The sequence below is a fragment of the Megascapheus bottae genome, chromosome 1, assembly GCF_031878675.1.
Source record: "Megascapheus bottae isolate mThoBot1 chromosome 1, mThoBot2.hap1, whole genome shotgun sequence".
Lineage (NCBI taxonomy): Eukaryota > Metazoa > Chordata > Mammalia > Rodentia > Geomyidae > Megascapheus > Megascapheus bottae.
This window is the reverse complement of record NC_143509.1, coordinates 9,391,495-9,413,280: the sequence shown is the minus strand read 5'-3', so window position 1 is coordinate 9,413,280 and position 21,786 is coordinate 9,391,495. Positions and strand designations below refer to the sequence as shown.

The 21,786-nt window shown below is 40.6% G+C and overlaps 2 protein-coding genes across 2 annotated transcripts; both read right to left on the bottom strand.

Moving 5' to 3' along the window:
• Nucleotides 1-3,352: 3,352 nt before the first annotated feature.
• Nucleotides 3,353-4,075, bottom strand: LOC150068321 (olfactory receptor 7E178-like). Its single transcript, XM_090320784.1, has one exon. The coding sequence runs from the start codon at nucleotides 4,073-4,075 to the stop codon at nucleotides 3,353-3,355; it is 723 nt and encodes a 240-aa protein (XP_090176910.1).
• An 11,265-nt stretch (nucleotides 4,076-15,340) lies between these two features.
• On the bottom strand, nucleotides 15,341-16,183 carry LOC150068320 (olfactory receptor 7E24-like). The gene has a single exon (XM_090320696.1). It carries the CDS (start codon nucleotides 16,181-16,183, stop codon nucleotides 15,341-15,343), a length of 843 nt encoding a protein of 280 aa, XP_090176822.1.
• Nucleotides 16,184-21,786: the final 5,603 nt, after the last annotated feature.

The following is a 21,786-nucleotide window of genomic DNA, read 5'->3' as shown; positions in this document are numbered from 1 at the left end:
GTGGACAGAAACAGATCATTTTGGTTTTGGTAGCACCGGTGTTTGGACTCAGGTTTTGGGATTTCTTGGCAAATTATGTACAACCTCCTTTTTGTTTTTAGTAATTTATAGATAGGATCTAGGACATTTTATTGCACAGGTCTGGCTGATTGCTTATATCTCAGACGTGAGCCTCTCACTGCTGGCTCATGAAAGCATGGTGGATGATTTTTGCTGTTGTTTGCTTGCCTCTTTGCTTCTTTGTTTGTACCAGTCCTGGAGTTTGAACTTAGGATCTGGACACTTTCCCTGAGCTTTTTTGCACAGGGCTATTGTTCTACTTCTTGAGCCATAGATTGACTTCTTGCTGTGTGTGGGAGGGTTGTGTGTATGTGCTTTATTGGACATAAAATTTTGATGTACTTCCCAGCCCTGGATGGCTTTGAAACAGAAATTCTCAGGTCTCTGCCTCCTGCGTAGCTAGGATTCTTGGTGTGAAGCACAGGTGCACAGCTAAAAGTGTTTTACATCAGGGAAAGAATAAACAAACATTATATTTGACTAGGTTGTAAAATAAATACATAAGCTATGGCAGAAGGTTCATTGATTTACAGAACGTGTTTGAGAAATATCAAATGACAATATATAATATCAGGGTGTAGCTGATCATGTATTATTATGAACTATGGGGAGATGAGTGTTTGCTGATGTCACTTTCATGTCACTTGTGTGATTGGCTCTCCCCATATAGTTAACTGGTACAATTTTATAAAAGTTTGCATTTCACCAAAATCACTGATGATAGTTGAAGTATATAAAATTTAATAATAGGACTAAGCTACCTTCTCTCTTCAAAACTTTTATCTTGACTTCTTTGTAGAAAGAGATTTCAAATTAATATGTCCACACACTTGTATAATGTATATTCACACCTGTAATCTTAGCTACTCAGAGGGCAGAGGTCTGAGGATCTTGTTCAAAACCAGCCAGGAAAAACAAAGCACAGAGATTTTTATCTACAATTAATTCCTAGAGATCTGGAAGCAGAACTGTGGCTCAAGGGTAGGGCAGTAACCTTGAGCTGAAGTGCGGAGGGACACGGCCCAGGCCAGAGTTCAAGCACCATGACCCTCACACCCCAAAAAAGATCCCAATTTCCTTTTTAACACACATGAACATTGAGTGTTATGACTGCATTCTCCCACAATTGTTTGTTTCCATTCATTCCTGTACCTCTTAATGGAATCCTACTCAGGACATTGATAGGATATTTCTGTTGTTAAATTTTCTGGGGATTACTCAAAAGATTTACAACTTGGAATTGCACTCTTGTATATACTATAATTAACCATACTTTTTGCCAGACCTGGGGCTTGAATACAGGGTGTGGACACTGTCCTTGGACTTCCTCAAGGCTAGACCTCAAGTCCACTTGAGGCACAGCACCCTCTCCACCTTTTCCTGTGCATGCTGTACCGAGGAATGAAACCCGGGTCTTTGTGCTTGCTAGGCAAACATTCTACCACCAAAACTCCTGGCCCCAATTAGCCATATTTGAGATGCTGTCCTTTGACATAATATTTGGAACCTTTGTTTACCAGAAGACAAGGCTAAAATCTATTATTTTGGACATGCTTTTTTATTTTTTTACCCCTCCATAGATGTTAGTGAGTCAATTGAAAGATTTGAATCAATTATTGTGATTGTGATTCTGAGTTCTGCAAATCAGGGTCCATGATGGTAGGAAAGCCCGTCATCAGCCTGTCCTCAAAATCTCCAACACCATATGACACTGCAGCTGGAAATCCTCCATGTCCACTTATATAGAATCCATTCTGTGATATTTTTTTTGTTTTTAAAGGTTTTATTTGCCAGGGCCTACCGGCAGCAAATTGGGGTTCCTGAAATAGGAGGCAGGGACTGGAAAAAATAGAAGAGAGACAAACACATGAGGTCCGGGAGGTCTCCAGCCCAGGTAAAGACTGCAGCCCCGTTTATTCTCAATTCAAGGCTTATATCCCTTCTTGAAACCAGGGAACTTCCAGGTGTTACATTCATATGGTAAATCTCAGGTCATTTAAACAAAATAAGGCCAGAAAACAATAAGGCAATAAAGCAATTGTCTGATGCAAATTAAGGTACAGTTTGATTCCACTCTGGCTCCCAACATCTATTTACATTGATTTCTATATCATATTTCCAATGTCGTGTTAAACAAAAGTATTCAAGAAAGAAATCTCTATATACAATCACTAGCATTTACATAGAACATGATTAAAATTAAGTTGCATCTTTGTATGCCATAGATAGCCATTAATATATGTAGTAAAATATTATGTCTATAGAGTCTATAGCCCATCAAAGATTTTTAAGTCTATGTAGTTACATTTGTACAAGTCTCTCTTTAGTTCCCTTGCCCATTTAGTTATTGCTTTGTTTGGTTTTGCGGAGGACTAGTTTCTTGAGTTCTCTGTAGATACTGGATGTTAAACATTTGTCTGATGTATTATTGGTAATACACTTCATGATAAATTGTACAAAACTCTAGGCATGCACATGCAGTTCAAGCAAAGTCAGCTACACTCAAGAGAGAATCACAAAAGCTCAATACCTGTGAGCAACTGATTACATAAAACTTTATTTATCAAAATGAACTCCAGGAAACCTTAACAAGAGGTTCATTTTCTTTGTTATTTTTACTTTCTTTTCTTCTGCCTTGTTTGTTTGTTTATCTGTATTTAGGAATGTAAGGGGAAACAGAAATGAAGAGAAGAGGGTGACCATATAAAGGAGTGAAACTCACTAGATACTATGTTGAAATTGAATTTAAAAACTCATAGGTGATGATGGGAGGGAAAAACTGGGAGAGAGGGAAGGAAAGAATTACATTGTCCAGAATGAATTGCACTCTTCACCAGACTCACATAATGGTAGCCCATTTACATAACACCTTTAAAAACAAAAGGGATTGGGGGAAAATTAAGGTACTAGGTTATGATTTTAAAATTAACTCAAACTAAAAGGGCAGGACAAGGTAGCTGGATACCAATTAGAAAGTTCTGAATTCAAAGACTGTCCAATACTATTCAGGTAAAATATACATATTACAAAATTCTTCACTCAATCCTTGAAAAATTCTTTGTTGGGCCTACTACCTGTAGACATTCATTTTTCTTTACAAACTAACAATTTAAACATTAAAAAGATATATTCCTCCTTAAGGAATCCGTCCTGACATAGCCAGAATGGTTTTCCACTGCTAATGGATTGTACTAATTAAACTAGACGCATACAGTATTCAGACAGGTAGAATTTAAAGGACTATATGCTGAAGATTCTTGCTTCTGTAAAAACCACATAACAAATAAACTTCCTACCTCCTGGTGTCGGCACCTGCTTTGTACAACCTGCTCAGGGCACTTTTGAGGTCCCTGTTCCTCAGGCTGTAGATGAAAGGGTTCAGGAGAGGAGTGACCACTGTGTACATTGCTGAGAACACAGCACTGCCCCTGGGAGAATGTGACACAGCTGACGCAAAGTAGACACCAAATGCTGTCCCAAAGAATAAGCAGACCATGGACAGGTGAGAGCCACATGTAGAGAAGGCTTTGTACTTCCTGCTTGAAGAAGACATTCTCTGCACAGAAGAAGGAATCTTATAGTAAGAGAAAAGGATCCCTAAGACAGGAGGGAAAGCGTATATGGTAACATTAATGTATTTAAATATATTATTAGTGAGTGTATGCTTACAGGAAAGATCCAGGACATGAGAAGGGTCACAGAAGAAACTTAGGATTTCCAGTCCCTTGAAATCGGTCACCTGTAACCCCATCCACACATGCAGCTGTCCTTCCAAGAAGCTGGTGACAAATGACAACAGATCTAAGGAGACACAGAGACGAGGGTTCAAGATAAGAGGGTAATCCAGGGGGTGACAGATGGCCACAAAGCGTTCATAGGCCATGACAGTAAGACGCAAAACATCTGTGTTTCCAAATAAAATGAAAAGAGACATCTGGTTCCGGCAGCTGCAGTAAGAGATGACCATGCTGTGACTCTGCAGGTTCACCAGCATATTGGGCACGGTGGTAAACATGAAGCAGATGTCAGCCAAGGACAGGTTGGAGAGGAAGAAGTACATCGGGGTCTGGAGGTGGGGGTCAGAGGTGACAGCCAGGATGATGAGGAGATTTCTGGATACAGTGATCAGGTACATGGACAAGAAGATCCCAAAGAGCATGGATTGTAGCTCAGAGTCATCTGAGAGTCCCAGGAGATAAAATTCTGAGATGTGTGTTAGATTACACAGCACCTCATTGATTGCAGACCTTGGATAAAAAAAAGAGAGAGAGAAAGAACAACATGTAATGAAGAAGTCAGAATTCCATAATCATTCTGAACTCAAATATGCACACTTCATAACAACATTCTGACCCACACTTTTCAGTTGTCACAAACCCAATCATCCTAGAATTGTTTTCTTTCTCATTGATTCCCTTTCATGTATTCATTTTAAATATTCAACTGTGTTAGGACTATAATGTCTGATCACAGAAAATACAGCTTATTCTTTATTACAGGCGAGTTACCTGGTGTGATTTTTTAATCTGTGAAATTCATTGTCATCCAATCTGCAAAGAAGCATTCCCTCATGCTTCCTTTTATGGTAAGGAAATATTCAATGGTGCCATGATGAAAAATTCAAGTTATGCTACTTATAAACATTCTGTAAATTATACAGAACTTCATGATCTAAAACAATTTCATATAGACAATCCAGAAACCCTCTACTGTGCCTGCAATCCCCCTGGAGATTTCATCCTTGCTTTTTTCTAATTTCCATCTTTCTTGACCTCCCTCCCCCCTTTCTATCTCTCTGTGTGTCTCTCTGTCTATGTCTCTGTCTGTCTGTGTGTCTGTCTGTCTCTCTCTCTTTCTATCTCTATCTCTGACTTGTGCGTGTGTGTTTGTGTGTGTGTGTGTGTGTGTGTGTGTGTGTGTGTGTGTGTCCTAGGATTTCGACTTTGGCCTGGAGACTGGCCTTGAGGCTTTCCTGCACAAAGAAGAGCTCAACCACCTGAGTAACAAACTCCACTTTTGGCTTCTTAGTAGAAAATTGGAGATGAGAGCTTACAGGTTTTGCTGCCCATGCTGGCTTTGAACCTCTATCTACAGAACTCAGCATCTTAATTCCCTTGGATTAGAAGTATGAGGACTTGGACTGAATTGTACTTTAAAAAACTCTACTGTATCCTACATATAAATGATTCAACACATGATATGATATCTGCATCTTTCTAAACTACTTTCAGGAATTGAGGAATTTGCTGACAGTAGAAAGGGATTCCTGCGATATAGGCAATGTTGGTTGGCAATTAGTTACTGGGTTTCTTCCTTTTCAATCATCTATCTGACCTATTGTAGTTCCTATACTGATTTTTTGCTGTGACCACCTTTGGCTCAGTTCGTGATCAGTTGATAGTCCTCTAAAGAAGAAATTAGTATTCTCTTCCTGAAAGTCAAAGAGAAATGAGACAGATGCCCAGATTCTCACTGGGGGCCTATCAAGGACTTTGATAAATCACATTCCAGTATTTAATATTCTATGACAGTAGACAAATAGAAAGTTAGATTCACAAAGTTTTTAATCTAATCATACACCACCAGTTCCATAAGATTCGTGTGTTCAGTCATATTCTATTAGATAACAAGGTAGACTACAGGAAAACAATAAGAGATTTGAGATAAGAATAGAACAAAGTAATAACTTACATTCGTCACTACTGTTATTCCTTGGACTCGTTTAACAGGATACCGAATTGCTGGCTTGTCTTCATTATGTAGAAGCAGTCCTTGCAGTTCTTTTGCTCTTTAGTTAGGACATAAGACATTCGACTGTATTCCAGAGAAGAAGGAAAACTCTAAATCACCAGGAAGCTTGCAGAAAGCTCGCTTGTATGAATAGTGTGGTACACTCACTACACACTTGGTTGTGTTGCTTCTCAGTTGGGTCATGTCCATAAAGTACAGATGAAAAGATTGTCCCATGCCTGAAGTGTATGAAAACCTCAGGTTCAACCCTCACAGTGGACCATGAATAGGACAACACAGGAGAATTTCCAACTGGGGCTAATATTGCATAGGAGATATTTAGGGAGATGTCAGGGGACTGGCCAGTAATAGGCTCTTCTATGATCGTGGATGCACAATTCACAGAGCTCACAATTTGGCAAACTGGTGCCAAACAAATCATCTCTAAGGACCCACTAACATGGACGGGGTGTGGTAGAGGAGAAAAATGCCTAAAAGAATAGTTTTGAAGCATGTCCTTGGATAAACAAAGCTGTTCTAGTTTATGCATAGATGATGAGATGAAAAATATGACTAATTATAGGCTATACAAGAAGGCAATTCTGTGTTGCAAACCCTTTGGACAATTCCCAGACAATTCATAAAGGAAATACCTAGAGTATCAGTGTCTTGAATGGGGGACTAACAGGAAGGAATGGATCCCATGGAGTCAGTGAACAGATAGTGGGAGAATTTTGTCACAATATTCAACGTGCATGTATAAGACGAAGTGTGGATATTAATGTGGCAGTTGGGGGAGGCAGGAGGGAGAATTTTGGAAGGGGTGACTCAGTTTAAGATGCATTGTACATGTGCATGAATGTGTTAATTGGAAATTTCTTTCTACAAACAAGTGAATAACAAATATCTCCAGACATGAAGCTGCACTGGAGGCTCACATCTGAGTTCTTAGCTGCTCAAGATGCAGTGAGTTGAAGATCAAGTTTTAAGCCAGTATGTGCAGGAAAGTCTGTGAGACTCTGATCGCCAATAAACTGCTCAGCAAGGCTGGAAGTGGCACTGTGGCTCAAGGAGTGGTACACTGGACTTGAGCCACAAAGCTCGTGGACAGTGTCTAATCCCTGAGTTCAACCTCAAGGACCAGCACAAAAAATTTTAAACACAGAATGTAACTTATGTTTAACTCTCATCAATGATTCATGTGAAATGCAAAATTTTATTTAGAATTGTCAGTTAAATGCACGTGGTGGTATACTATAGCAGATTCCAGAAGTGACATCGGGACACACAGAGTCTCCTCATACTTTTAAAACAATAAACGATGAGACATAAATTTCATATGATTTATATCAGGCCGTTTCATTTGTTTCAACCATATTCTACATTCCATTGAACCTTCTGTCCTGGGAGAGTTTATGTACCACTTTTCCTGGGAAAAATAGCAAGGAAAGGTCGTTTATTATTTTTTTTCCTGACTTACAACCAGGTACTATTGGTTCATGGGTACAATCCTAGCTGCTCACAAGGAAGATATCTGAGGATATGAGTGTTGAGATCAGCCCTAGCAGGAAATCCCATAACTCTTATTTCCAACTAAACATGCACACACACACACACACACACACACACACACACACAAACACGCACACACACACAGAGTCAGAAGTGGTGTGTAGTTCTAGTGAAGAAACAAATTCATGGATAGCAGCAAGGCCCGAGGAATGACACAAACAAATAAATAACCCTTCACCCCCAAAAATATGACCCTACTTGTACTATCCAGGAGACAGAGGCTCAAACTTTTAATCCTAGCTTCTCAGGAGCCTGCGGTATGAGAATCCGGCCAAATCTTCAGATAAAAGGGCCCAAGAGCTATAAAATAGATAAACACACGTGGACATGTGGCAGGATATCTGCACAGCAATCCAGCAAGCCCTGATTTTAAACACCAGTGCTACCAAAGTCCAACAAGATCCATTTCTGTCCATTTTATTGAGATTAAATTATTCACAATACAACCTTCACATTTAAACCAATATACAATTCAGGTTGTCTCCAGATATTCACCAGTGTATAAAATTTTATACAGAAGAAAGTAAACAAACAAAAAATTCCTCCACTTTCATGACTCCTCCGTGAACTGGCCAGTAACTTTTCCCTGTGATGCTATGTCAAGACTTATGCTAATGAGAAAAACAATTCTTAGCAGAAAGAACAGCACGGGAGGAATTTCAAAACTTTAGACATTATTACAGAGCTATAGTGACAAAAACAACTTGGTACTGGCACAAGAAAAGGCCTGAAGAGCAATGGAATAGAACTAAGTATCCAGATATTAAACCACAGACCTATGGCCACCTAACCTTTGATAAAGGAGCCAAGAAACAGAATGGAAGAACGACAGCCTCTTCAATGAGTGGTGCTGTCAGAACTGGTTAAGCACCTGCAGAAAACTAAAGTTGGATCCTTCTTTGTCACACTGAACCAGGATTAACTCCAAATGGATCAAAGAGCTCGAGGCAAGAACATATACACTGAAAACTTTAAAAGAAGAAATAGGAGATACACTAGGCCTCCTTGGCACAGGTCGAAACTTTCCTAATAAGGACACAGAAACACAACAAATCAGAGAAAGGCTGGATAAGAGGGACTGCATTTAACGGTAGAGCTTCTGTATGGCAAAGGATATAGCTAGCAAATTACCTAGAAAGCCTACAGAGTGGGAGAAGCTCTTCACTAACCATACAATGGACAAAGGCCTCATATCTAAAACATATCAACAGCTCAAAAAGTTGTATCACTCCAAAACTAATCTCCAAAGAAACAACCATCCCATCAAAAGATGGGCCAAAGACTTAAAGAGAATCTTCTCTGAAGAAGAAACAAAAATGTCCTATAGACACATGAAGAAATGCTCCACATCTCTGGTCATAAAAGAAATGCAAGTCAAAACAACTCTAAAGATTCCACCTCACTCCAGTTAGAATGGCCAGCATCAAGAAATCTAATAACAACAGATGCTGGAGGGGATGTGGCCAGGAGGGATCACTACTACACTGCAGGTGGGAGTGCAAACTCGTTCAACCACTATGGAAAGCAGTACGGCAGTTCCTCAAAAGACTAAACATACAGCTCCCCTATGACCCAGCAATTCCACTACTTGGCATTTACCCAATCGTCTCGAAAAAAAGGACATAAATCCACTAGCACAACAATGTTCACTGCAGCACTATTTACCATGGCAAAGATATGGAGCCAACCCAGGTGCTCTTCAGTTGATGAGTGGATCAACAAGATGTGGTATTTATACACAATGGAATTCTATGCTGCTGTCAGAAAGAATGACATCGCCCCATTTGTAAGGAAATGGATCGACTTGGAAAAAATCATATTAAGTGAAGTAAGCCAGACTCAAAGGAAGATAGGCACAATGGGTTCCCTTGCTTGTCATAATCAGTAGGAACCTTGGGCTCTCCTAGCAGAGATTTACAATAGAGTAAAACCTAGATACATAAGGTCATATAGGATGACACTAAATGAAAGAACTTCCAGGATATAGAAAGAAAAGCCATACAATGAGTGATTGTTGTCCTTAATGTACTATGTTGTCTCTCAACTCTTTTCCTATCCTTTGGTTATCACATAATGTTACAGTATTTTACCTTGTTATCTGATATATTGTATATATGTTATTTGGTTATTCGAAATAGGATAGGGAAGAAGGGAAAACAAGATGAGAGCTGGGTTGGGGGAGGTGAATGGGAACTAAGACATTAGAAAAGGTATCAATGTGTGTGAAGCAATACACCTACAATCTGGTGAGTATAATGTAACCCTTCTATTAATTATAATAAACATATATGAAAATAATGAACTCCTTTTTCATGGATCACCTTGGCCTAGCCAGCAATTTCCTTCAGTGCTCCTGTGCCATGAAATATTCTAATGAAACAAGGAAACAAAAACTATGTCTGCAGGGAGAGAGGACTCAAAATGCTGAGTGTTAAATTTTCTTCCTTCTGGAAAACCATATTACAGATGGATTTCTTGCCTCCTGGGGTCAGCTCCTGGTTTGTACAATGCACTCAGGACACTTTTGAGGTCCCTGTTCCTCAGGCTGTAGATGAAAGGGTTCAGGAGAAGAGTGACCACTGTGTACATCACTGAGGATACAGCACTGACCCAAAGCTGTCCCAAAGAATAAACACACCACTGACAGGTGAGAGCCACAGGTGGAGAAAGCTTTGTACTTCCCTCCTGGTGATGGAATTCTCAGCACTGAAGAAATAATTTTATAGTAAGAGGAAAAAATGCCTGAGATTGGCAAGAGCCCAGATATGATACCAACAAAAAATTTAAATAAGTCATTTGTGAGTGAGTGCTTACAGGAAAGATCCAGGATTTGAGAAGGGTCACAGAAGAAATTTGAGATTTCCAATTCCTTGAAACCCGTTATCTGTAATGCCATCCACACATGTACCTGTCCATCCAAGAGGCTGATGATCAGTGACAACAAAACCAAGGGGACAGAGACGAGGGTTCATGATGAGAGGGTAATGCAGGGGTGACACATGGCCACAAAGAGGTCATAGGCCATCATAGTAAGAAGCATAGTGTCCATACAGCAAAAAATGATGAAGAGACACATCTGTGTGAGGCAGCCTGCTTAGGAGATGGCTCTGCTGTGACTCTGCAGGTTCATCAGCATCTTGGGGATGGTGGTGGAGATGAAGCAGATGTCATCCAAGGAGAGAATGGAGAGGAAGAAGTACATGGGGGTGTGGAGGTGGGGGTCATTGGTGATGGTCAGGATGATGAGAGATTTCCCAGCACAGTGATCAGGTACATGGACAGGAACAGTAAAAAGAGGATGGGTTGTAATTTTGGATCCTCTGAGATTCTCAGGAGAAGGAAATCTGTAACCTGGTTTAGATTTAGTGCCTCTATATAACCTTGGCAACTGCTCAAAACAAAAGTACCTTGTCAGGAAAGTGAAGCACACATTCAGAAATTGTCAGCTCTAAGTATTTGAAACTCAAGTATACACAAGTTTGAATTTTGCTCCACCTATGCAGTCCAATATACTAATGAGTGTTTGTGAATTGTGGCAACCCCTTACTTCTAGAATTTTCTCTCTCTGAGATACCTTGGTCCTCAGGCTTTTGTCTACATATGTGCTCAGGGACACACAGCTGTGTTGGAAAGCCAAGAGCAACTGGGCTTGTACAGCAACATCCCTGACAGTACAGCCTACCCTTGTGTAGTATGGGGGAGCACGTTACAGGGAAGCAGGGGTATGCAAGAATTTTACATATTTATGATGCACGTCTCTATCTGGGAGACTATTTTTGGAGCCAGTCCCCTGCCCTAGGCTCTTGAAATCCCTCCCTGACAGGGTGGGAGTGTGTATTGAGATTCTGGGTTGTAAACTGGGCTGGAGGATTTGTGGATGATCCCCTGGGGAAAGGGCCAGCAGTAGGCCAAGCCTCTAGAGCAATATTAAGAGACCACAGTAGAGTCCCATCCATTAGTACAATAAATATTTTTTAGTCTACTGGAAAGAAAACCCAATCCTATTCATTCTTATTCATCTCTACTATGACTGCAGGCAGGCACGAATATACTTCTGGTTTTTCTGCACTTGCCTCTTCTGGTATTATGATATTTGTACGGAAATGTGGTATTGAGTGAAATAAGTCAGGCTCAGAGAAACAAAGGACAGTTATCCTTCTCTAAAACATGGAAATTAGATCTCAATTATCAACATGTATGAATACATATAGGGTCATGTGTATCAATGCACAACCCAATTAAGTAAAGTGTGGTAGGAAAGGATTTCTACGGAATAACTCCATTTATCAACTCATCCGTTGTTTAACCAAATGAATAAGAGGAAGGTAAAAAACCTGCTCTTTAAAAATATACAATTTTCCAGGGGCAGGTGGCTCATTATTCTAGAGAATAAGGTCTGAGAAACACAGGTGAAAGCCTGATGGAGCAGGGATGTCTGAGAAACATTTTTCCTCAATTAACTAGTCAAAAGCAGGAAGTGGAGCTGTAGCATTCAGCAAAATTCCCAAGGACGACACTTAGGCCCTGAGTTCCAGCCACAGAATCTATGTGCAGAACCTGTGTGCATACACACTTGTACACACCACATAAGGTGAAACATATGAAATGAGAAAGAATAGTGTAAGAACAAGAGCTATGAGGACACTGAGCATATCTGTCAATAGTTTCATTGATGTAATGTCCTCTTGTCATTTTCATCATTATCCTTCCTCTTCCTCTCCTCCTCCTCCTCCTCCACCTCCTCCTCGTCCTTCTCCTCCTCCTCTTTCAGGAGATCTTAGGAACCTGGATAAACCATTTATATGCTGCTACTTTTGGTGAGCCACAAATGAGAATGAAAAGCACAATAGGTAAAGAATTCTCCATTACATATATTGGTACCCATAACCTTCAAACCCTACCTGCAAATTCACTGAGGACAAACACTTTTAAGTCTCCTTGTGTGCAAGGTTTTACAAGGGCATCCTCACCCCCTGTGATTCCCAAACCATCTTGTCCTCATGCTGCAGAGAAGACATTTCTGAAAGTCATTCACCACCCATCCCACCCCACTCAATTGCTTAAGCTCCTTCTCTTCTCAGCTATGGCCCAGGTAGACAGGTATAAGGACCCCTGATCTGGTGCTCAGCACAAGTGCAGCTCTATCCTCAGGAAAGAGATGAAGACACAGAAGGAGCAGAGATTGTGGTGATGAAGAGACAGATATAGGACCAGTGTCCTGGAGACAGGGGAGGGAAGGCTCATCCTTGACTTCTATATAGCCTTGGAGGATTAATACCCACAGGTCACAATTAGCCAACCTGTGTGTATTATCAGGCCAAGTCTCTGGACATTTCCAACACAGGGCTGGCATGATCATGAACAAAATCCATGACAGTATGAAGACTGTTTTGTCTAGCAAGAAAATTTATAGATTTAAACTTTGGTCATTTATACTTATTTGATGAAGGGCAGAACCATTCCGTTTTCATTTTCATTGGCATTAATATATGCTTTACCAAAGCCTTATGTAGTATGTACATCTATATAATAACACTTATAATATTTGTATTATTCTACAATTTCAAGACAGAGGAATGGAAAAATAAGGAAAAGAATCTCAAAGAACAGATTCTGTATGGGTGGAACTGGAGGATTTCCAGCTGCAGTGTCATCTGATGTTGTAGATTTTAATGAGATGCCAGAGGACAGGCTGATGATAGGCTCTCCTACCATCATGGACCCTAATTTGCAGAACTCACAATTAGAAAAATTAATCCAAAGCTAACATCTCAATCAACTCACTAATATGCATAAAGTGGGGGGAGATTATCCAATATAATAGTTCTATGACCAGATGACAGCATCAAAAATATGGTGAATTAGGGGGCTGAGAGTGTGGCCTAGTGTTAGAGTGCTTGCCTAGCATGCACAAAGACCCAGGTTCTATTCCTCAGTACCACATACATAGAAAAAAACAGGAAGTGGTGCTGAGGCTCAAGTGGTAGAGCTCTATTCTCGAGAAAGTCCAAGGACAGTGCTCAGGCCCTGAGCTCAAGTCCAGCACTGGCAAAAATATATATATATATTGCGAATTGGGTCCGGGAGTATGTCCTAGGTAGAGAGTGTTTGCCTAGCATGCACCTACTGTATGATATGCACAGAAAAAAACTGGAAGTGGTGTTGTGGCTCAAGTGACCTTGATCTCTAGCCTTGAGGAACCCAAGGGACAATCTCATGACCCTGTGTTTAAGCCCAAGGATTGGCAAGAAAATATGGCTGATTATAGCATATAGAGGAGTGCAATTCCAAATTGTACGCCATTTGAGTAGTCCCCCAAACAAATTAACAACAGAAATATACTGAATGTCAGTGTTTTAAGTGGGGTTCCATTACGAGGTACCAAAATGAATGGAAACAAGGAGTCACAGGATAATGCAGTCATAATGATCAATGGTCATGTGTGTAAAAATGAAGTTTGGATCGCAATGTGCATATTGGTGAAAGGCTGGGTGGAAGAGAAGATTGCTGGAAGAGATGAATCTGTTGAAGATACTTTGTACAAGTGTGAGGACATGTTAATCTGAAATGTGTTTCTGCAAGGAAGTAAAGATAAAAAGTGTTAAAGAGAGAAAGTAACTTAGTCAAATCATTAAATGATATACTTCTTAACTATCATCAGTGAAGTCTGTGAAATGAAAATTTTGTAAAAAACTGTTCCAGTTCAATATATATGGAGAGCCAAGTACACAAGTAACATCAGCACATAATCATCTCCCCATAATTAAAAATAATACATGATGAGCCACACATTTCACATTATTTCTCTTACATCATTTGATTGTCTCAATCATGTTCTCTAAATCAATAAACGTTCTGGAACATAAGATAGCTGAAGTATTCATTTTTCTACCCATTCACAAATAATGTTCATTTATTGGTTTTCCTGAGGAAAAATAATTTAGCTGCGTGCCTGTGGTTCATACCCAGAATCCAAGAAACTCAGGAGGCAGAGACCTAAGAATTTTATTTTCAAAGCCATCCAGGTCAGAATGTATGTCAGAATTCTGTCTGCAATTTGACACACACACACACACACACACACACACACACACACACACACACACACACACACAGAGCCAGAAGTGCAGCTATGCTCACAGCATAGAAAAATATCCCTGAGCAAAAAAAGTTCAGGGAGAGTGTACAGAACCTGAGTTCATGAACCAGCACTGGTTCAAAGAAACAAACAAACCACAAAAAGTACCCACCTTGCTTTCATTAGTCAGAAACTAGAGGCTCACCTCTGAGATCTGAGCATCTGGCCAGATCTGGTCTTTAACAAGCACTAGATCCTAGCCGGTGCTGTGGTTCAAGCCAGTAATCCTAGCTTCTCAAGGGGCTGAGACCTGTGGATCAAGGTCCAAACCCAATCTGGGCACAAAAGGACTTGAGACTCTCATTTCCAATTTACCTCTAGAAAATGGCAAGTGGGGCTTTGGTCAATGGTGGGCAGTGGCCTTGATGTGAAGAGCTCAGGGACAACGCCCAAGCTGAGTTCACTAGCCTTAACCCCCAAAGAAAAAAAGCCCTGGAGCCTATCTATAAAATAACTAAAAACAAAAGAACTGGCCTTACATCATTAGGCAAGAAATGAGAAAACCCTGAGTTCAAACACCAGTGCTACCAAAACCAAAATGATCTGTTTTTCTCCACTTTTATTGAGGTAAAATATCCATGATAGAAAATTCATATCCAACCATTGTAAAATTCAGTTTGTGGGGTGATCATCTCTCGACATGCATGATCTTTACAAAGTAAAATGTTATACATTAAAAACAAATAAATCCTTCCTCATGAATATCCTTGACACAGTGCTCCTGTGTCATCAATTACACTAATGAAACCAGACAAATACTAAGAATGTGTACAGACAGATAGGATTTACAGGAATGAGGGTTATTTTTTCCTCTGCAAAACCATATTACAGATGGATTTTCTACCTCCTGATGTCAGCTCGTGGTTTCAACCACCTGCTCAGGGCTATTTTGAGGTCCCTGTTCCTCAGGCTGTACATGAAGGGGTTCAGGAAAGGAGTGACCACTGTGTACATCACTGAGGACACAGCACTGCCCCTGGGAGAATGTGACACAGCTGATCCAACATAAACACCCAGTGCTGTCCCAAAGAATAAACACAACACTGACAGGTGAGAGCCACAGGTGGAGAAGGCTTTGTACTTCCCTCCTGATGATGGGATTCTCAGCACTGAGGAAATAATTTTATAGTAAGAGAAAAGGATTCCAAACATTGTAGGAAATCCATATATGGTAGCAACAACATATTTGAAAATAGCATTTGTGCGTGTGTCTTTACAGGAAAGATCCAGGATTTGAGAAGGGTCACAGAAGAAATTTGGGATTTCCAATTTCTTGAAATCGGTCATCTGCAATGCCATCCACATGTGCAGGTGTCCATCCAAGAAGCTGATGAAAAATGACAGAAGAACCAAGGAGACACAGAGACGAGGGTTCATGATGAGAGGGTAATTCAGGGGGCGACAGATGGCCACAAAGCGGTCATAGGCCATCACAATAAGAAGCATAACATCCATACAGACAAAAATGATGTAGAAGCACATCTGTGTGAGGCAGCCTGCACAGGAAATGGCTCTGCTGTGAGTCTGCAGGTTCACCAGCATCTTGGGCACAGTGGTGGAAATGAAGCAGATGTCATCGAATGAGAGGATGGAGAGGAAGAAGTACATGGGGGTGTGGAGTTGGGGGTCAGAGGTGAAGGCCAGGATGATGAGCAGATTTCCCATCATAGTGATCAGGTACATGGACAGGAAGAGTCCAAAGGGCATGGGATGTAATTTCGGATCCTCTGAGATTCTCAGTAGAAGGAAATGTGTAACCTGGGTTAGATTTCTTGCCTCTATATCACTTGGGCAACCGCTCATAAAAAAAAACGTCTTGTTTGTAAAATGAAACAAATATCCAGAAATTGTCAACTGTATACATTTGAAATTCAAGTATATACAAGTTTGAAATTTGCACCACCCATGCACTACAATACACTCATGAATGTTGGTGAAATGTGGCATTCCCTTACTTCTAGAATCTTCTCACTCTGGTACACCTTGTTCCTCAGGCTTTTTCTACATGTGAAGTTTCTACTGTGAAACAAAGCTGTGTTGAAAAGCAAAGAACAACTGTGCTGGTAGAGCAAGATCACCTGACAGTACAGCACACCCTTGTGTAGTGAGGGGAGCAGGTTCCAGGGCAGCAGGGGGGAATCTAAGTGTTTTACACATTTATGATGCATGTCTCTGTCTAGGAGCCTATTTTTGGAGCCAGTGCCCAGACCTACGCTCTAGGAAGCCTATCCATTGAGAAGGTCGGGGAGAAGGCTTTCCTATAGACATTGAGATTCTGGCTGGTAAACTGGGCTGCAGGATTTGTGGACCATCCACTGGGGGAAGGGCCAGCCGTAGGTCAAGCCATTAGAGAAATATTATGTTAGGAGAATGAAGCAGATTCGCAGCCATTAGTGCAGTGAATATTTTTTATCCCAATTAAAAAACCCAATCTCATCCTATTCTTATTCATCTCTGACATCAAGCAGGCACAAATCTACTTCTTCTGGTTCCTCTCCACTTGCCTTTTCTGGTATTATGGCATTTGTGGGGAAATGGGTAGGTCTGGAAATGTGATATTGAGTGAAATAAGTCAGGCTCATAGAAACAAAGAACGCTGAACATTCTCTTAAACATGGAAATTAGATATCAATTATCAAGGTGTATGAATACATACAAGGTCTTATGTATCAATTCACAAACCAATTGAGTAAAGTATGGTAGGAAAGGATTCTGATGGAATAACTCCTTTCATCAACTCATCTGTTCTTAGACCAAATGAGTAAGAGGAAGGTAAACAGCCTGCTCTTTAAAAGTATACATTGTTTCACAGGCAGATGGCTCATAATTCTCATCCTAACTGTTCTATTGGCTGAGGCCTGAGATACAGAAGTGGAGGCCATTCTGGGACAGGGTTGTCTGAGAAACACTTGTCTTCAATTAACTAGTAAAAAGCAGGAAGTGGAGCTGTAGCTTTGAGCAAAAACCTCAGGTACAGCACCCAGGCCATGAGTTCAAGCCTCCGAACCTACATATGTACTTGCACATAAACACACACACACACACACACACACACACACACACACACACACACACCACAGAAGGTTAAGAATATGATATGTGATATGAGAAAGAATGGCCTAAGAACCAGATCTCTGAGAGGACACAAGGCATATCTGCCAGTAGTTTCATTGATGTAACATCCTCTTGTCATTATCATCATAATCACAATCTTCCTCCTCCTCCTCCTCCTCCTCCTCCTCCTCCTCCTCTTCCTCTCTCTATTATTTCTACTACTCCACCTTCTCCTCCTACTCCTCCTCCTCTTTTCAGTCAGCCTCTATGAAAACTTACGAAACTGGTTTGAATCATTTATTTTCTCCTGCATTTGGTGAGCCACAAATGAGAATGAAAAGCAGAGTAGGTAAATAATTCTCCATTACACATACTGGTACCCCTAACCTTCAAACCCTACCTGCAAGTTCACTGAGGACATACACTTTCCAGTCTCCTTGTATGCAGGGATTTACATTGGCATCCACACCCCCTGTGATGCCCAAAACATCCTACCTGTCCTCATGCTTCAGAGAAGACATTCCTGAAAGTCGTTTACTGCCCATCCTGCCCCACTCAATTGCATAAGCTGCTCAGCTAAGACTCAGGTGAACAGAACTGAGGAACCCAGATCTGGTGCTCAGCACAAGTACAGCCTCTGTCCTCAGAAGAGAGATGAAGACACAGAAGGAGCAGAGATGGTGGTGATGAGGAGACAGATATGGGACCAGTGTCCTGAAGACAGGGGAGGGAAGGCTCATCCTTGACTTCTATATGGCCTTGGAGGATTAATACCCACAGGTCACCATTAACCAACCTGTGTGTACTAACAGGCCAAGTTTGGATATTTGACACACAGGGCTGACAGAATCATAAAAAAAAATCCATGCCAGGTTGAAAATTGCTTTGTCTAGCAAGAAGATTTATAGACTTAAACTTTGGTCATTTATACTTATTTGATGAAGGGCAAACCATTCCGTTTTCGTTTTCATTGGCATTAAAATATGCTTTACCAAAGCCTTACATATTATGGCCAAACTAGAGTAACGTTTATAATATTTCTGTTGTTCTACAATTGATCCACATAAAACATCACCAAGAATATCATTGTTCTACCCTGTGAGTTTTATTTATTTCATAATTATTTTATTATATGATCATAATTTATACAAACATATCCTTAATTTCCCAGGACGAAATACCTGCAAACACCCAGCTGAGTCCCCATGCAACATTTCTTTGATGTTCCCATATGATGTAGCAGAGTCCCAGGATTCACTGTAGCACCAAGTATGAGGAATGAATTGAATTTGCACCCCTTGGAATGATCCAGAGAATCAGAAACATAAAGCAATAAGTGCACAGAGGCCCTACGGATGAGAGAAGGATTCTTAGTGGCACAGATTCCCCATTATGATGAGGAAGCAAGCAGCCATATGGGAGGAGAGTAGCATGGAAAAAAAGAAAAAACAATATGAAGGATGTGAGGATTCTGCTGTTGGTAGATTATCAGACATGGATGGAATCATCCCAGAGCACCCTCAGTGGGCCAATGGAGCCAGGAAATGTGGTATATATACATAGTCATCTATTAGTGAGGACAACATTGTATCATTTGGAAAGATCTGGAAAAATTATGCTAAAGAGAGTAAGTTAGGCTCAGAGAGATACAGGATCTATGTTTTCCCTTGTATGTGCAAGGTTCATTTAGCTATCTACAAATTCAATGCAATACCCATCAACATCCCAATGTCATTCTTTAAAGAAATAGAAGAGGCAATCCAAAATTTCATATGGAATAATAAAAGACCCCGTATAGCAAAAAAACTTCTTAGCAGAAAGAACAGCGCTGGAGGAATTTCAATTCCAAACTTTAGACTCTATTACAGAGCTATAATTCTCAAAACAGCTTGGTACTGGCACAGGAACAGGCCTGAAGACCAATGGAATAGAACTGAGGACCCAGATATTAAACCACAGACCTATGGCCACCTAATCTTTGAAAAGGGAGACAAAAAAATGAATGGAAGAGAGACAGCTTCTTCAATACGTTGTGCTGGCAGAACTGGTTAAGCACCTGCAGAAAACTAAAGCTGGATCCTTCTTTGTCACCTTGCACTAGAATTAACTCCAAATGGATCAAAGACCTGGAGGTAAAAGCTGACACACGGAAAACTCTACAGGAAGGAATAGGAGATACACTAGGCCTCCTTGGCACAGGTCGAAACTTTCTTAAGAAGGAGCAAGAATCACAACAAATGAGTGAAAGGCTGGATAAGGGAGACTGCATTAAACTGCAGAGCTTTTGTATGGCAAAGGACATAGCTAGTAAACTAATCAGGAAGCCTCAGAGTGGGAGAAGATCTTCACCAACCAAACAACGGACAAAGGCCTCATATCTAAAATATATCAACAACTCAAAAAATTGAATCACTCCAGAACTAACCTCCAAAGTAACAACCATCCCATTAAAAAATGGGCCAAAGACTTAAAGAGAGTCTTCTCTGAAGAAGAAACAAAAATGGCCTATAGACACATGAAAAAATGCTGAACATCTCTTGTCATAAAAGAAATGCCAATCAAAACAACTCTAAGATTCCACCTCACTCCAGCTAGAATGGCCAGGATCAGGAAAACGAATGACAACAGATGCTGGAGGGGATGTGGCCAGGAGGGATCACTACTACACTGTTGGTTGGAGTGCAAACTCGTTCAAACACTATGGAAAACAGTGTGGCAGTGCCTCAAAAGGCTAAACATAGAACTCCCCTATGACCCAGCAATTCCACTACTTGGCATTTACCCAACCATCCAGAAACAAGGACATACTAAATCCACTAGCACAACAATGTTAATTGCAGCACTATTCACCATAGCAAAGATAGGGAACCAACCTAGATGTCCGTCAGTTGATGAGTGGATCAACAAGTTGTGGTATTTGTACACAATGGAATTCTATGCTGCTGTCAGAAAGAATGGCATTGCCCCATTTGTTAGGAAATGGAAAGACTTAGAAAAAATCATATTAAGTGAAATAAGCCAGACTCAAAGGAACTTAGGCTCAATGGTTTCCCTCATTCGTCGTAATCAGTAGAAACCTTGGACTCTACTAGCAGAGATTTGCAATAGAGCCAAATCTTGATACATAAGGACATATAATGTGAAGCTAATTGAAAGGACCTCCAGGATATTGAAACAAAAGCCATATAATGAATGATTGTTGTCCTTAATATACTATGTTGTCTCTCATCTCCTTTGCTGTCCCTTGGTTATCTCATATTGGTACATTATCTCACTTTTTATCTGATATATTTAATTTATTTGTATTTGAATATTTGAAATTTGATAGGGAAGGGGGGAAAACCAAGGTGGGTGGGGCTGTGGGGGGGAGGGAAATGGGTACCAAGACATGTGAAAGGGTATCAATGTATGTGAATTAATGCACCTTCTATCTGGCAAATATCAATTACAATAAAAAAATCAAAAAAGGAGCCTGCCCCTAGAGGAAAAAAATGAATATGTAAATAAATAAACATTATTTTATCAATGTTTTTCCTCATTGTGAAATCATCTTAATTGTGGATAATTAATTTTTGGTGTTGAGTATCTGAGAGGCTTTCCTTCTATCTCGTGAGACTGGGGCTCTTTGTAAGTGAATACCCCACACACTTCTCTCATTCTCATCAGCCTTTCTATGCTCTGAATAAAGATTTGATTTGCTGCAATCCCATTTGTCTTTTTTTCCTCCTATTTAATGAAATACAACAGAACTTTCCAGAAAATACTAGTCTTGGCTATATCTCCAGTTACATTCTATGTGGCTTCCTGTTGTAATTTCAGCTTCAGGTCTTACAGGCTGAGATGTAGGATGGGCCTCCAAGCCAGGTTGGGTAGGAAAGCCTGTGACAGTCTTATCTCAACCCATAAAACTGCTGGAATTAAACGGAGCAACCTGTGCTCACACCTGGATCCTAGCTACTCGGGAGCCTGAGATCTGAGGATCTCAGATCAAACCCAGCCTGGACATGAAAGTCCATCAGACTCTTACCTCCAATTAACCACCAGAAAACTGAAAGTGGTGCTGTGGGTCAAACAAGGAGAGTGTTAGCCTTGAGAGCTCAGAGATAGCACCCAGGCCTAGAGTTCAAGGCCCACAACAGAGAGAGAGAGAGAGAGAAAGAGAGAGAAAGAGAGAGAGAGACAGAGAGAGAGAGACAGAGAGAGAGAAAGAGAGAGAGAGACAGAGAGAGAGA